Genomic DNA, 15,675 nt, shown 5'->3' on the forward strand with positions numbered 1-15,675 from the left:
ACAGACCTGATCCGATTCAGCACTGCTCTGCTCCTGCGTTGGCTGATGCTCCTGGTAGTAGGCGAACATGACCAGGCCGGTGAGGCAACTGAGGCACAGCACCAACTGCTGGCAGGGGAAAACAGCGTAGCAAGATCTGGAGGGAGGGAGGGAGGGGGGTTATGGCCCAGACCCACAAAGCCACCTCCCAGCACTCCCAAGTCCTGCTTCCAGGCTGTATTGAGGGCAAGGGCAACTGGAGCACCGTGGGGTGCCCAGCACTGCCTCACCCCACCCCCACCCCATATTGCCCCCACTCACAGCACAGCCTGCCGCTCCGAGCGGGAGCTCAGGTAACGCTGGACTTGAGCCTGGTTCACCCCATAGAGAGACAGCATCATGAAGACACCCCCAAAGGCCAGAGTCCAAAAGGTGTGCCGTTCATACGGGTCAGGATTCAGGCTGGGGAGGAAAAGGAAGCTGTCAGTGCCACGGGACCAAGGGCTTACATCCCCCCACGGCTCTGGGGCCCGGATCCTCACTGCTGGTGGGTGTCCAAGGAGAGGGGAAGGGGTCCGCCGATCTCCCGCCTGCCCCACACTTACTCAATGCCTGACACCTTGCCCTGTTCAGCAGCCAGCTGCCAGACACGCCCCATGCCGCCAACCTTGACAGTGCCCACCACGATCACAGCCACCTGCCCTGCGAACATGACAAATGTCTGGAACACGTCGGTCCAGATCACGGCTTTGAGACCACCCTGCAAAGGGAAGGAGGGGGCCAGTCAGGTGGGGGGACAAGGGGGGATCACGAGAACAACCACAACCGAGAGCTGGTCCCGCAGAAGCTTCTGCGCTCAGGACTCTGGATCCCTTGCAACCCAAGAGCCAGGAGGAACCCCCTCCCCATACATGGCAAACAACACTGGATGTGGCTCCCAGCAAGGTCTAGACCCCAAGAAATAGAGGCAGAGGGCAGAGCTGCAGCAGCAGCCACACAAGGGTGGATGGAAACACAATCTTAATATAGTCCTGGCAGGCGCCAGGAAAGTGAAGCGACCTGCAAGAAGGGGTGGGGAATGAGGCCCCCAAGTGTGCAAGGTGTGGCCCATACCCCCAGCACCGCATCCTCTATGTGTGTGCCACGGCAGTGTTTCTAGCCCAACGCATCATTTGTCAGCCAGCCGGCCAGCTAGCTTTGATCAAGCCTGCTGCCATCACGCAATTACTATGCATCAATGAATCACCAACACTGAACGCATGACCTGTGGGGCAATGCGGGGTGGGTAGGTGGGACCAGGGACCAGAAACCTTTTCAGGCTCAAGGGCCACATGACAATGGTGGGTGGGGCCAGACTCATGGGCTACGTTCCAGGCACTGACTAAGTTTAAGTCGTCCTAATTTTTTTCTGTTGCGGAGTCAAGTGTGCATATCTGGTTACCTTTTGACAAAAATTCCATCTCCAAAGCTTGGTAAAATATTTATTAACAAGCATTTCACATACAGAAATCTTTGCCAAATAAAGCAGGTGGGCAGGTTAAAATTGTGATTACACACAAAATGCCCGATTGCCACCTGCTTCCCAATCCTTGAGGTACCGCAATTCCTAGATATCGTGTTCAGGGCTGTTCGTGACGTATGGCAAGATTTCACCCTCGTCAGTGGAGTGGAACTCACAAGCTGCTGGAGCTCTAGGAAGGTGGTGAGGAAGAATACAGGGGGGGGTTCTGTCTCTTGTTGGGCTCCCCCCACGGGGCAGGCACTTACCAGGGAGGTGTAGAGGGTGCAGACGAGGCCAATGGTCAGAATGGAGGCCCAGAGGTCAAAGTTTGTCACTGTAACGAAGAAAGGCGCTTCAGGGAGAGGCTCAGCCGCTGAGCGCCCTTCTCCTCCCTCGCTGGGCCAAGCCGGCATCAGGGGCCCTCCAGGTGCCTGACTCCCAACCCCAATTCCCTCCCCACTTGCAGCTTTTCTGCCTCCACACGCTCTGCCTGCCTGCAGCGCAAAAAAAGGCTGCCCCCTGCTCGTCCTTGGACCCCCCAGAATAGGGGCCTCTGACTCACCTGCATTGAGAGCCAGGGCTGGGGTGTAGAGGACGACCCCCATGTACACTACCTGTGGAGAGAAAGGCAGCCCCACTGTCACTGGGCTACACTGGGCTCTGTGACCTTTAGGTCAGGGCCAGAGCAGTGGGGCAGAGGAACGGGCCCCCCAAATCTGTTGCTTCTCTCTCCCGCCCCCGCTGCCTTGCCCCATCCCTGCAGGTGGGAGAGGGGCAGAAACAGACTCCAGAGGAGAGTATTAATTTGTCGTACTACATTTTTATCCCACTCTCTCTCCAAGGAGCTCTGGATCCCCCTCCCTCTCCCCCCTCACAACAGTCCTGCGAGGTAGGTGACTTGCTCTAGGTCACCCAGTCACAAAGGGAAGAACAGGGTGGTTGTGGGGTGCGAGTGGAGGGCAGCCATAAGCACAAAGATTGGGAGCTGAAGTCTGCCTTGCACGCAGCAGGCCCCGGGTTCCAGCCCCAACGGCAGCGTCTTCGGGTAGGGCCAGGGCAGAGTCCCTGCCTGAAGTCCCCAAGACAGCCACTGCTGGTCGGTGTGGACGGAGCCACGGACGGATTCCGTAGCAGGCGGCTTCCTACGTCCCGAGGCCAGAAGAGAGACGGTTATCTGTACTCACCATCTGGAAGATGAAGGTGATGGTTCCACAGATCCTCACTACCTTGTTGAAACGCAGCTCCAGGTACTGGGGGCCCCAAAGAGAATTGGGGAGGTGTCACCAGGGCAAGAGAGCCGGGGGCCATGAAAGATGGTGGGAGGCCCGCCTGGCCAGCCCTCTTGCCTGGCTGGTGCAAGGCTCGACAGCCCAGGCAGGCAGCGGATGCTGGCGGAGTCCCCAAGAGAGCTGGGCTTAGGGGGCGGGAGGGGGGGTGCCCACACAGGGTGGGCACGCCCTGCTCCTTCCATCCGGGCAGGCAGGCAGCAGCGTTTCTGCCCCTCCCCAGGCACCTCCCCCAGCCATGGGCACAATGTGAGGTAAAGCCCAAATGCAAAAGAAAACCCCCCTCCCTAGGTGCAGCCCACAAAACTAGTGGTTTATTTTATTTATTTATTTATTATTTGACTTATATCCCGCCCTTCCTGCCAGCAGGAGCCCAGGGCAGCAAATGATGTGACCCCTCCCCAATGCTTCTGAGATAACTGGATATCCTAAATGTCTTACTGCTGAATGTAAATCGCCTCAAGAAAAGTGCAGAGAAGCCTTTAACTTAAATAAGCAAACGGCCAACTACTGCATACTCGAACTTCCCAAAAGCCGACAGTGCCTTTCCTGGGGGGCTGTGTGACGGGGCCGCCTGACATCCCCCACCTCACAAACAAGAACACAGCCACAGGGGTCTGCCAATTTCTTTGGGGCAGGGACTGTTTTCCCACACGCCTTTTCCAGGCCAAGTTGCCCACCCTGTCCGACACCTGTATCCCCCCCCCCAACAAACACACACCACCACAGGGCAAGCAGCAGCCTGGTCCTCTTGAGGATGGGAAATTCTAAACAACAGGCGGTGATGGCAGCCGCAGTGGGAGCAGCAGAGAGGAACAACGATGTAGCTCTTGCAATGGAGGGGAAATTAGCCTTCATCTGCCACAGACCCACCATGGGCCTGTTGCCGTTTAACTGAAGGGTATGAAGGCATGATGCCGGGGGGGGGGAGATCAGGGGGATGCGTCAGAAAGCTCACAAAAGACCACATCAATGCTCCTTGTGCAAGGACAGTGGAAAGGGCTATGGTCCGAAGGCACACAAGGTCACCTCCCTGTTGTAGCTAAGCAGGGTCAGGTGTGGTCAGTGCCTGGATGGGAGACTGCCTGGGAGCCACATGGAAGCCGCCTTGGGTTTCTAGCATGAAAAGAAAGGCGGGGTATAAATGTAATAATTAATAATAAATAAAAGGGAAGCTCAGTGCTCCAAACTGCCAGGAAACAACCAAGAGAAACCAACCCTTGTTTTTATAAAAGTATACCAAGAAATTGTATTTAAGAGTTGTAATAACTCTGGTCACATGACTTCTAACAAAAGTACAAAAAAAAAGTAGCAACTCCAGTGATCTTTGGGAATGGATCAATATCCCTCTGCAGAAATGTTAAGAAACTGAGATGTCTTACAGGCAGGCCCAGAACGGAGGTCTTGAAAAACAAGAATGAAGAGATGATTCACTCCCTGAACCCACGAAAACTTCACAGAACATATGAAACTCATTGCCACATGATGATGTACTGGCAACAAACCTTTTTTTAAAAATGACAACTGGCATACAGAGAGAATAGTTCTATTAGTATCACTTCTATTAGTCCAAATGGCATCCACCTGAGAGTTCTCAAAGAACTCAGATGTGAAATTGTTGATCAAATATGTAACTTGTCCCTCAGATCCACCTCCATCCCTGAGGATTAGAAAATGGCCAGTGTGTAACACCAATCTTCAAAAAGGGATCGGGGGGGGGTCCCAGAAATTACAGGCCAGTTATCTTAATATCTGTCCCAGGAAAACTGGTAGAAGGTATTGTTAAAGATAGAATAACTGAGCATATAGAAGAACAAGCCTTGCTGAAGCAGAACCAGCATGGCTTCTGCAAGGGGAAGTCCTGTCTTTGTTAGAGTTCTTTTGAGACTGTCAACAGCATATTGATAGAGGTGATCCAGTGGACAAGTAGACTTTCAAAAAGCTTTTGACAAAGTACCTCACAGGAGTCTCCTGAGTAACCTTAGCAGTCATGGAATAAGAGTCCTCTTGTGGATCAGGAATTGGTTAAGTAGCAGGAAGCAGAGAGTAGGAACAAAAGGACAGTCCTCCCAATGGAGGGCTGTAGGAAGTGGAGTCCCCCAAGGATCGGTACTGCAACCTGCACTTTTACACTTGTTCATAAATGATCCAGAGTTGAGTGTGAGCAGTGAGGTGGCCAAGTCTGCTGATGATACTAAATAGTTCAGGGCGGCTAAAGCAAAAAGGGTTTGCAAAGAGCTCCAAAAGTATTTATCCAAATTGGGTGAATGGGCAGTCAAATGGCCAATGTACTTCAATGCAAACAAGTATAAAATTATGCATGTCGGGGCAAAAAAATATGGGGTCTGAACTGGGAGTGACTGATCAGGAACGAGACCTTGGGGTCGTAGTGGGCAGCTCAATCAAGATGTGGACCCAGTGTGCGGCAGCTGTGAAAAGGCAAATTCCATGCTAGCGATAATTAGGAAAGGTATTGAAAATAAAACTGCAGATACTGTAATGCCATTGTATAAATCTATGGTGCGGCCACATTTTGAATACTGTGTACAGTTCTGGTCGCCTCACCTCAAAAAGGATATTGTAGACCTGGAAAAGGTTCATAAAGGGCAACCAGAATGATCAAGGGGATGGAGCGACACCCCTACAAGGAAGGGCTGCAGCATTTGTAGCTTCTTAGTTTAGTAAAAAGGTGAGTCAGAAGCAGAATGATAGAAGTGTATAAAATTGTGCACGGCATGGAGAAAGTGGATACAGAAAAGTTTTTCTCCCTCTCTCGTAACACTAGAACTTATAGACATCCAACGAAGCTGAAGATTGGAAGATTCAGAACAGATAAAGTCCTTCTTCACACAGTGCATAGTTAAACTACGGAATTCGCACCCACAGCAGGCAGCAACTGGCACCACCAACTTGGATGGCTTTAGAAGAGGATTAGACAAATTCATGGAGGGTAATCAAGGGCTACCAGGCATGCTGGCTGTGGTGTGCCTCTATAAGCGGATGTGTTACGTCTTTGAATACCAGTTGCTGGAAACTGTAAGAGGGGAGAGTCAGGAAAAACTTCCTAACTGGTAGAGCCATACAACAATGGGACCAATTACCTAAGGAGGTGGTGGGCTCTCCAACACTGGAGGCCTTCAAGAGGCAGCTGGACAGCAATGCTTTGATCCTGCATTGAGCAGGGGGTTGGACTCGATGGCCTTAGAGGCCCCTTTCCAACTCTACTATTCTATGATTCTGTGAGAGTGCTCTTGTGCTCAGGTCCTGCTTGTGGGCTTCCCATAATGGGCACCTGGTTGGCCACTGTGAGAACAGGATGCCAGACTAGATGGGCCACTGGCCTGATCCAGCAGGCTCTCCTTATGTTCTTAAGTTAGCCAAGAAGCAAAAGGTAGAACCTCCATGTTCAGAGACAGGGCATCAGGTTGTAATATGCTCAGCACCCCTCTGCATTCGTCCCCTACATTAACAGCCACCAGCGCTCCTGTCACATCAGCAGGCACTACTTTCGTCCCCGCCCCCCTCCAACCGGGTCACCAGAGACCAAGGAAAGGGGCAAAGACCAGCATCCTTCTCAGGCCTGAAAACAAAGACAATGGACACAGAGGTGTGTGCTACATACAGCTAAGAGGGGCTGAGAGGAGGGTGGGGGGGCAGGGGGCGTGCTGAGACCGAGGCAATGGTCCAAACTGGTGGGAAGCAGCAGAGAAAGGAAACTGGGGCTGGCTGTGGGGCTCAGCTTCCACCCACTCTCTGACGGGCACTGCAGTCATAACCGCAAGGGGGCAGGCACGGGGGACTCAGCCACGGGGACTGCTGGTTACCCTCGTCCTCTTTGTGATGCTTTGCGCCAAGTGGACCAGACCAGGGTTTTGGCCCACTGTGGGGCAGTTCTGGTGCTGATCGTCTATCAGCCAGCTCACTCCCACCCATTTCCTCAGCCCTCCAGCCCAGATCCGCCACTCACCTCATAGGTGCTGGTTAGGTGCAAGCGGTAGAAGACTGGGATGAAGACATGAGCCGGGATGAGCAGCCCCAGGAGGTAGGAGCAGCCGAGGAACCAGTACTCCGTCCCAAAGCGATAGATCTCGGAGGGGACGCCCAAGATGGCCACGGCAGACTGGAAGGTGGCAAGCAAGGAGAGGGCCACAGGCAAGAAGCTCATGCTGCGATTGGCTAGCAGAAACTCCTGAACCGTTCGCTGCTTCCCGCCACTCAGGGCGTAGAACAACCCAATTCCTGCCGAGAAGACCAACAGCAGCACAAAAATGGTATAATCTGCCACGCCGAACTTCATTGCTGGCATGGCACAGCTTCAGCCAATGCCTCCGGGAAAGTGCCGGCTCTCAGGAGCCACTGGGTAGTCCCGTCGCACCAGTTACCAGCCCTCGGTCATCACTGGGGAGGTGCCCATGGCTAGCAGAGTGGCTGAGATGAACTCCGGCATGGCCCCAGGCTCCGACCACTCAGCCTGCCCTGCCAAAGCTGGTGCCAGCTCATCACCAACTTGCCAAGCCAGTGCCCCACGCCGGTGGGTCTGGTGAGGCTGCCATGAGAAAGAGAAGCAAATCTGGAAGAGAGAGGACGGAAGGGAGGAGTGAACAGAAGGCCCACGGGGGTGTTCCCTGCAGCCCCCTGGAAATGCTCAGCCCAGGAGAGGAGAGACCTTCACTCAGCACTGCTAATCTCCAGGCTCAAGGACTGGCAGTGGGCGAGCGAGCGAGCAAAGTCTTCTCGACCCAGACAGTGCTGGCAGGACCCCAAGTGGGTCGAGGGCTGGCAGCCAACCATAAACCTTCCAGGCTCAGAGCATTTTTGGCCCTCCGTGCTGTGGCCTGAAAAGAAGGCCTGCCCATTCCCATGCAGCAGGGACACAGCGGACCCTGAGAAGCCTGCCTGCCCTCCCGGACAGAGTCCCTCCCTGGCTGAAGGAGCGGATCCCAGGGCCAAGGCACACCGCCTGGGCTGCCCAAAAGCAGCAACACTGCGCCAAAAGGCTCAGCATGCGGTGCCGCCAGAGGAGCCTCCCAGCCGCAGCAACATCCCGTCCCGGGCGAAACCCAAGCCAGCAAACACAGTCGCGCCGCCAGGCACTGGCGCTGAAATGGAGGCCTTGCATGCGCAATGTACGCTTCCTTACACACAGTAGACCCTTGGTCCATCTTCCTCAGTATGCTCAACACTGGCTGGCAGCCACTCTCCAGAGCTCCAGGCAGGGACACTCCCAGCCCAACCTGAAGATGCTGCTGGGGCCCAATCCTGGGACCTTCTTTGGGCAGAGTAGATGCTCTGCCGCTGAGGAGAGGCCCTCCCCAAGCAAGCAGCAACCACAGCAGGGGGTGGGGTGGGCTGGGGTGACCCCGTGCCTAGGTCAAGCCACTTCAGGTGCAGGCTTGCATGATGGTGGGGTCCTCCTCCACACAAGACACACCCTCCCTCTTGGCCCCCCAGCAGGAGGAAGGCGGGTCTCACCTAGCACTCTGCCTGGATCCCGCCCGTGACTGACTGGTTTTTATTGCTGCGCTTGATGTTATATGAACTTCATGTTTCAAACTGTTTTCATTTTATTTTTTATTTCACTTATTTAAATAATTTTTATATCCTCTGAACTCAGGACAGGTCACAGCAACTTAAATACGACAGAAGAAATAAAATTCCGTTAAAATCGCAGCATGTATAAAATTATAAATTGCTGTGATGGGCGGCAAGAACTCCCTCGTCCTTTGCTGGCACCTGGCCCTTGACTGATTGATTGACTGGTTTTTATTTACGGCCATAGACCAAACTGACACCGGCCCTTTAAGCAGGCCCCGATCCACACCACCAGGCACCATCCCTATTCCAGTGGCTGTACTTTGTTTTAAATGTAATTGCTGTAACCCACCCTGGGACCTGCTGGTGGAGGGCGGGCAATAAATAAATGTAAGGATGACTCCTGAGGAGCAGAACATTGCCTGGGGCCTCCACTTGTGGAAAAGCAGGGCAGGGCCCCCTCCATCACCTGCTGGAAGGCAGAGAAGGAGCCCAGCTGCTGGGCCTTAGGAAGACGGACGCCCAGGGAGACAGAGGGCATAAGAAGCCCAGTGGAGACGCCGGGAAGGGCTGAGCAAGCGGGAGGCCGAAATAAGGATCCTCTACTGAGATGGGGGGCTTGCTTCCCCATTGGAGGCCTTCTTCAGGCTGCCCCCCAAAGCCAGAGAGGGAGACAGCGTCAGCCTAGGCTCAGCCATCCCCCCCCGCCCCAGCCCTGGATTTAAGCTCGCCAAGGACATTGAGGCAAAGGCCCCACTCGTTGGGGGAGAGTCTCCCCTGGAACCCCACAGCAGCTCTGGGAGGAGCCAACTGTCCCCGCGGTTTGAGACTGGACTGGAAAAGGGACACATTGAAGAAAGAATTGCCCTGAAACAGCCCCCCCCCCAGGAGAAGAGGCCTTGGTGCTGGGAGGAATCTGGGCCAGAGGGGAGAGCAAAGAAGGCCAAGGAACTTCCTGGAAGACGGCCTCATATTCAGCCGGCCAGTCGGGAGTTGGCGCCTTTTTTGACCCACCCCTTTTGCTAGGTGTGGCCCAGGGAAAAGGCAGGGCCCCTTTGAGGTGCCCCTTCCTCAGGGACACTACGGCACCACTGGCCGGAGAAATTCTGTCACCGGTGATTTTGCAAATACCATAAAAATAAATCAGTAAGGGAAGTCTTGAGCCTCCTTCTGTCCCTGACATGCTGCTTCTCTATGTGCAGTGATCTTTATATTTTGGTAGGGAGGACCATTCACACAGGCAGAGGCCAGGCACCTGCTGCCTTTTGTGTGAATGAGGCCTGGGGGGGGGGCAAGGTCCTGACCTGGCCATCCTTCCTGCCTGCTATAGCCACTAGGTAACACACCCCATGCAAACAAATGCACGGAAGCTAGTGCTCCTGGCTAGACCAACCTCTCTGGCCCCCCAAAGCCCTGTTGCTCTCAGCCCCCAGGCAAGCAAGGTTCAGTCACCAGCGGGGAGCCCAAATCCTCAGGCCACCAGGGCAACAAAACCATTCTCCTGGAAAGGAGAGGCAGGAACTGGTGAGGTGGGGGAACTCTAGCCCACAGAAGAAGAGGGTCAAGGTTTGGCAGCCCAGCATGCCTCTTTACAACGGGCCAGAAGGAAGCCAGACCTGCACGCTGCTTCTCGGACCCAGTTTAACTTGGATTCCTGCACTGAGCAGGGAGTTGGACTCAATGGCCTTGTGGGCCCCTCCCAGCTCTAAGAATCTGCCATTGCACCAGCCCCATTGCAATGCCTTTCCCTGCTGCAGCTGTTCCTGGACAGGGATAGGCTGACCTCTGCAGTCCATGCGTTGGTAACCTCGAAGCTGGATTACTGCGGTGCGCTCTGTGTGGGGTTGCCCTTGGCCCTGGTTCAGAAGCTTCAGCTGGTGCAAAACGCAACGGCCAGACTGCTGATGGGGGTACACGGGCAACAACATGTGACACCACTCTTAAAACATCTGCACCTGCTGCCCACCCATGCCCAGGCCACGTTCAAGGTCCTTGTATTAATTTACAAAGCCCTGAACAACTTAGGTCCAGGGTGCCTTAGGGCTGTCTGAACCCTTATATATCCCGGTTCAGTCACTGAGATCATCTGCAGGAGCGCCTCTGGTCGTCCCCCAAGTTGGCGAGGCTCATTTAACATCGACACAAAATCAGTGTCACTGGCCCAGTTCTCTAGGTTGCTCTGCCGGCAGAGATTCAGCAGGCGCCTTCTGTTTCAACTTTTAAACCCCTGCTGAAAACCCTTCTGGTCTGCCAGGCTTATACAGGCAATTAAGAAGACGCCTTTTTGCAACAGTTGGCCTTTGTTTTTATTGTATTTTTAATGTTTTTATTGTATGGTTTTTTCTTTCTTTTTTAACTTACTGTAAATTGCTTTGGCAATAGTAAACCCCCTCTGAATACCGCTTACCACCCTATTCATAGGGTCGCCATAAATCGGAATCGACTTGAAGGCAGCCCATTTTCTATTTTTCAAACCGCTTTGATGTTTTTAACTGCTGGTACAGCACAGTGGGGAGGAGACTCTGGCTGGGAGTCCACAGTCGGTGAGTTCAAATCTCTGCTCGTGTCTCTTGGGTGTCAAGGGCCAGCTAAAGATCACCCCCACAGGGAGTGGCTCAGGGGTTACGTGCCCTGCCACCTGTGCAGCCATGGGCAAGCTGCAGAGTCCCAAGGAGCCCAGTTGCCCCCAGCTGGCAGTTGCGGATAAGGAAGGGGCTGGCTTGTGCAGCTGTGACAAGCTGAGCAGGCCCTAGCCAGCTGGGGAGGACTAGCCTTAGAGGAAGGCAATGGTAAACCCCCTCTGAGTACCGCTTACCATGAAAACCCTGTTCATAGAGTAGCCATAAGTCGGAATCAGCTTGAAGGCAGTCCATTTCATTTTTTTGATGTTTTTAACAAAATAGCGGTATGCAAATATTATAAATAGGCCCCTTCCAACTCTACTATTCCATAATTCAATGATAAATTTAACCGGAGAATCCCAAAGGGAAGATGCAGCCCTGGGAAACTCCATCAATATATAAGAAGAGGGGGAGGAGACGAGGGCTGGGATGGAGGGGAGAGGGCACTGCCAGCCTGTCGTCTTTGGACTGAGGCTCCCCAGTGTGACACCTCAGCCTCTCCCACTGGACCCACAAGCAATGCTAAAGCCAAGAAAAGCAACTTCTAAATAGAATTCTTGCATTTAAGCAGATAATTCATATTCCAAAATGAGTGCTGAGAATAGATTTAACCTTTTGTTCATCTTCCCTTTTGTACATTCCTGCCTAGGCATGATCAATATTTGTTAAGTATCTTAAGAATGCAAACAGCTGCACTGAAAGGAAACAAGGCAGCACCAAGCCTGTGAGCTAACAATCAAAAATGATACAAAGTGAGAGGAGAGAAAGAGCAAGGAAGGAGTAAATTCTGAGCAAATCCAAGAAACCAGATGCTTTGCAAGACCTTAGATGCAACCTATCCCAGCAATCTAGCAGTTCACGTTTGGCAAAGACAGCCTCCCTTGGAAATCAACTGTGGGGAGCAGAGCTGCCTTACCAAGTGCTTTGCTTTGATCAGCTAAGCCCTTGGAAAGCATTTCTTCATCACCAACCACAGAGCTTAAACATCTAAGCAGGAGGGAGACTGCCCCTTGGAGAGACTAATCTCCTGCTTATGTGAAAGAGGCCTTGATGCTGCAAGCAAAAACAGGGAGGGGGAGGAACACTGTGGAGACAACTGGCTTATGGGGGGTGGGGGTGGCAGCGGCGGCTGCTGCTGCTGAGAAACAGCTGGGGGAGCATTGATCCTGGCTCCAGGAACACGGGGCATGGTTACTGGGATTAAGGCACTGCAAGGCAGGCCGTGGCTTGTTAGGGCTTGCCTGATCCTAGCAGAAGAAAGTGAGAGAGGCCAAAGCAGCTGGCCTGACCGTCGGGATGGGAGCTCAGGGGCAGGCGGAGGGGGGTGTCCTGCAAAGGGACCTCAGCGAAGGGCTTCTGGCCTTGCCCCCCTTGCCAAGGACAAATCTGATGACCCCTTCCCCTGAAGTGCAGAAGAAAATTGGGGGGTGCTGCTGTGCCTGCCAAATATTGCTATAGCAGCAGCAGCAGCACTTTGGCCTTTGCCTGGCTGTTCCAGTGGCTTCTGCCCTGCTATGCTCTGAGATGTCTTGACTGCCAGGGCTATTGGGGGGGGGATTATGCATGGTTGCAGCAGCAAACTGTGCAGATCCCACAGAACCTCGCCTTTTTGCCTAATTCCCTGCCATCCTTGGTTAGAGAAATTGCTCTTGGAAGCCCCCCCAAACAAAACAAGCCCTGCAGTTCAGCTACTTTTCCTGAACTGAAGAATTGCTCTTCCTCTCTCCAGATGGTGCCTAGACACAACTAGACTTCGCACATAGGCCCCGTTCAGCTCATCTGAATCCGAGAAAGAACACTGAGGGGTCTAGCATGTGGGCACGGAGGACTCCGCAGACTGCCCTGCGCCCTCCACTTGCCCTCTCGGCAGACTCATGACCTTCATTCAAGGATGTCATCAGAGCAAGCTTTTAGGCTCCCAGCCACCATGTGAGGGGGTTTAATTGGGGGCTCATGACCCCATAGGGAGCTTCGCAGCTGGTGGAGAGGTTCCATATGCAAGCAGGGGCCACAACCACCTTGGTGCTCACACCGTGCCCACAACAGGACCTCTTGCAGGCCTTGATTCCCATCTGCTCAGATCGGGCGCTGCTCTTATGCCCCCCCCAGAGTTCAAGCAGCTCAGCCAAGGATGCTTGGCACAGAACCCTTTGTCCCCAACACGGCTAACCCATGGGGGGGGTCTGCTAGAAATGCGACGGCTTCTTCCAAAAGGCTCCCAATGCTTCATAGAGTTAGTCAGAGCTTTGCTGCCCCCTTCAAAAGAGAATAATAGAATTTTAGAGGCAGACGGGATCGTGGAGGTCACCTAGTCCACCCTTTCCTCAGTGGAAGCATCTTGTAACTTCAGCATCACTCCAGTGAACCCTCTGCTTAAATCTTTCAGCAAAAGTGAGCCCCTCCGCCAGCTCTTCCACTGCTGAACAGCTTGTTACCGTTACAAGGTTTCTCCCAAGGTTTAGCTGAAATCTACTTCCTCGCAATGTCTCAAGATGTCCTCTGGCCAGGGAGCCCCACCCGCACCACAGCCAAGGGATGTGGGGCCTTCGAGAGGAAGGGCGAGCCCCTTTTGGTCAAAAGTGGTCACGCATCCAGTGGCCAAGCAAAGCCTGGCTTACGACCCCAGCTCAGGGTCTTAGCCCCAGAGACGGGCTCCAGTCCGATTCCCTGGGCCAGACAATCAAGAAGGTATTATTTCACATTGTCAATAGAATATTGATTTCCAAAAAGGGTTTGAAACTGAGCTGGAAACACAGCAAGTGTTCATTTCCGCATGCCGTGCTGTGCCCCTCGGTGCCTGTGTAACTTGGCCACAGGCCTCTTGGGTGGAGGGGATGGAGCCAGAACCCCTGCCCTCCTCCCCCAGCCTCGGTAGGGGAGCAGCATCAAGCCAGAATGGTGCAGACCTCTCAGCACCGTGCACAAAGGACACTCCAGTCTGCGCTCTGATACCAGCTGGTGGTAATGGGGGCCCTCCCTGTTTTTAAAGGCCAGCAGCCAGAGAGGCAGCGTTGTTCGGCTGCTAGAGCTGGACGAGGGGTGGGGAGAACCTGGCTGAAATCGTCTCTCAGCTAAGTTACCTCACAGGCCTGTGGCTTGGATAAAGAGTGTGTGTGTTGGGTGGGATAAACATTCCCTTAGCGATCAATAATCGTTGCTCTGGGCCTCCAACAGCGGCAGGAGAGCCCAGCAGATGCAGACGGAGGTGTCCTCCGACGTCTCCGGGGGAAGGGAAGCTGCACCTGTTGAATGCCTGTTGACTGCATGGAGCCTCCCAACATTCAAAAGGGCGCAGAGTTAACACTTGCCGAAATTTCTCTGGGCGAGGGAGCGAAGCAGGAGCCGCCGCCGCCGCCGTCCAGGAGGCCAGGGGACCAAGGAAGAGGGCCAGGGGCCGGTTCACAGGCGCCTCCGTGCACGTGCGGCGCTCCTTGCCGGCAGCGGCGCGCGCGAGGGGGCGGGGGTGGAGCTCCAAGCGGACCGACGGCGAGGAAGCGCTTCATCTCCCCCTCGACGTGGCTGGGCCGGCGGCCCGGTTGGGGGGCTCCCAGCCCCGCTGCCACTTACCGCCAGTCCCGGCCGACCTCGCCACAGCCCCGCAGGCGCCCACGTGCCAGTGCCAGTGCCAGTGCCCGCGGCTGCCCCTCCTGCTGCTGCCGCCGCTTCCGAGCTGACATTCCCAAGGACAGGCGCCGCCTCCCGGCGCGCCCCGATGACGCCGAAAGAACCCACGAGGAGGAAGCGCAGCAGCACCTGCCTGCCTGCGCCGAAGTCCTTTGCGGGGAGATCCCTCCAGCTCCCAGCGATAGGTCGGAGAGCCCACGCAGCCGTCGGATAGTAGCGTCAGCCTCTATGAACTTGTCTTAATTTCCTTTTTAAGGCTGCAATCCAGTACACATTTACCTTGGAGGAGGTCCCGTTGAGCCCAATAGAGCTTACTTCTGAGTAGACATGTACTGGATTGCAGCCTAAGGCACCTAGACTTGTGGCAATGAATTCCGTGGTCCGTGGCCTGATCAGTCACCACCAACTCAGAACCCATCAGTCTGTGAAACTGGGATTTTTTGTTCTAAGGGGCTTTACATTTGTCGAGATTTAATTGCGTTTACCATTTTATTACCCGTTCATCCAGTTTGGAGAGATCCTTTTGGATCGAAATCCCTTTTGTTTTTACTACCCTGAGAAACACGGTGGCCTCAACAAAGAGCATAATCTAGCCCACATTTACAGCACACCAAGAAGGATTTCACGAGACCTTGCTGAAACCAAGAAAAACTATGTCCACCGCAGTGACAGCAACACATACAAAAAAAGCTGTAGGGCAGCGGTTCCCAACCTTCATGAGTACAGGACCCTCTTTATAAGCTCAAAAAAATGTGACCCCCTCTCCCTAGAGAGGCAGGCTGGCTGCCAGGAAGGAAGGGGGAAAACAGCCTTTCCTGGAAGCCTTGCTTCTGTTTGCTTCACAAAAATCCCTCTCCTCTTGTTCTGAGTAAGGGTGTCATCAGCAACGACAGTGTGAGGAGACGGGAGTTGGTGATAGTAATCCCCTCTTCCTGGTAGCTCCACCCTCAGCCTCCTTTGGCATCTGCCATGTGTTTTATAAGCAGAGATACCTGCCCTTGGTGCACCTGAAAGATGCTCTGGCGCTTCAGCAAAAGTTCTCCCCTCTCGTTTGGAGCAAGGAGGTGTCCTCTGCAGCAGCAGTGGGAAGCAGACAGTGTTCAGGGAGTGAAGACTTTTTTTTTTTTAAATC

At 54.0% G+C, this 15,675-nt stretch overlaps 1 protein-coding gene across 1 annotated transcript in view; it reads right to left on the minus strand.

The window, feature by feature from the left end:
• The window catches only part of SLC5A6 (solute carrier family 5 member 6), a 30,348-nt gene extending 15,699 nt beyond the window's left edge, over positions 1–14,649 (minus strand). The window contains exons 1-8 of the mRNA XM_061625962.1: positions 14,487–14,649; positions 6,734–7,336; positions 2,665–2,730; positions 2,043–2,094; positions 1,747–1,814; positions 585–739; positions 301–441; positions 7–136 (exon numbers count right to left, since the gene is read on the minus strand). Coding sequence (XP_061481946.1) covers positions 7–136; positions 301–441; positions 585–739; positions 1,747–1,814; positions 2,043–2,094; positions 2,665–2,730; positions 6,734–7,072 — 951 coding nt within the window. The 5' untranslated portion in view covers positions 7,073–7,336; positions 14,487–14,649. The remainder of the gene's footprint in view (positions 1–6; positions 137–300; positions 442–584; positions 740–1,746; positions 1,815–2,042; positions 2,095–2,664; positions 2,731–6,733; positions 7,337–14,486) is intronic.
• Positions 14,650–15,675: the final 1,026 nt, after the last annotated feature.

The sequence above is a fragment of the Rhineura floridana genome, chromosome 4, assembly GCF_030035675.1.
Source record: "Rhineura floridana isolate rRhiFlo1 chromosome 4, rRhiFlo1.hap2, whole genome shotgun sequence".
NCBI lineage: Eukaryota > Metazoa > Chordata > Lepidosauria > Squamata > Rhineuridae > Rhineura > Rhineura floridana.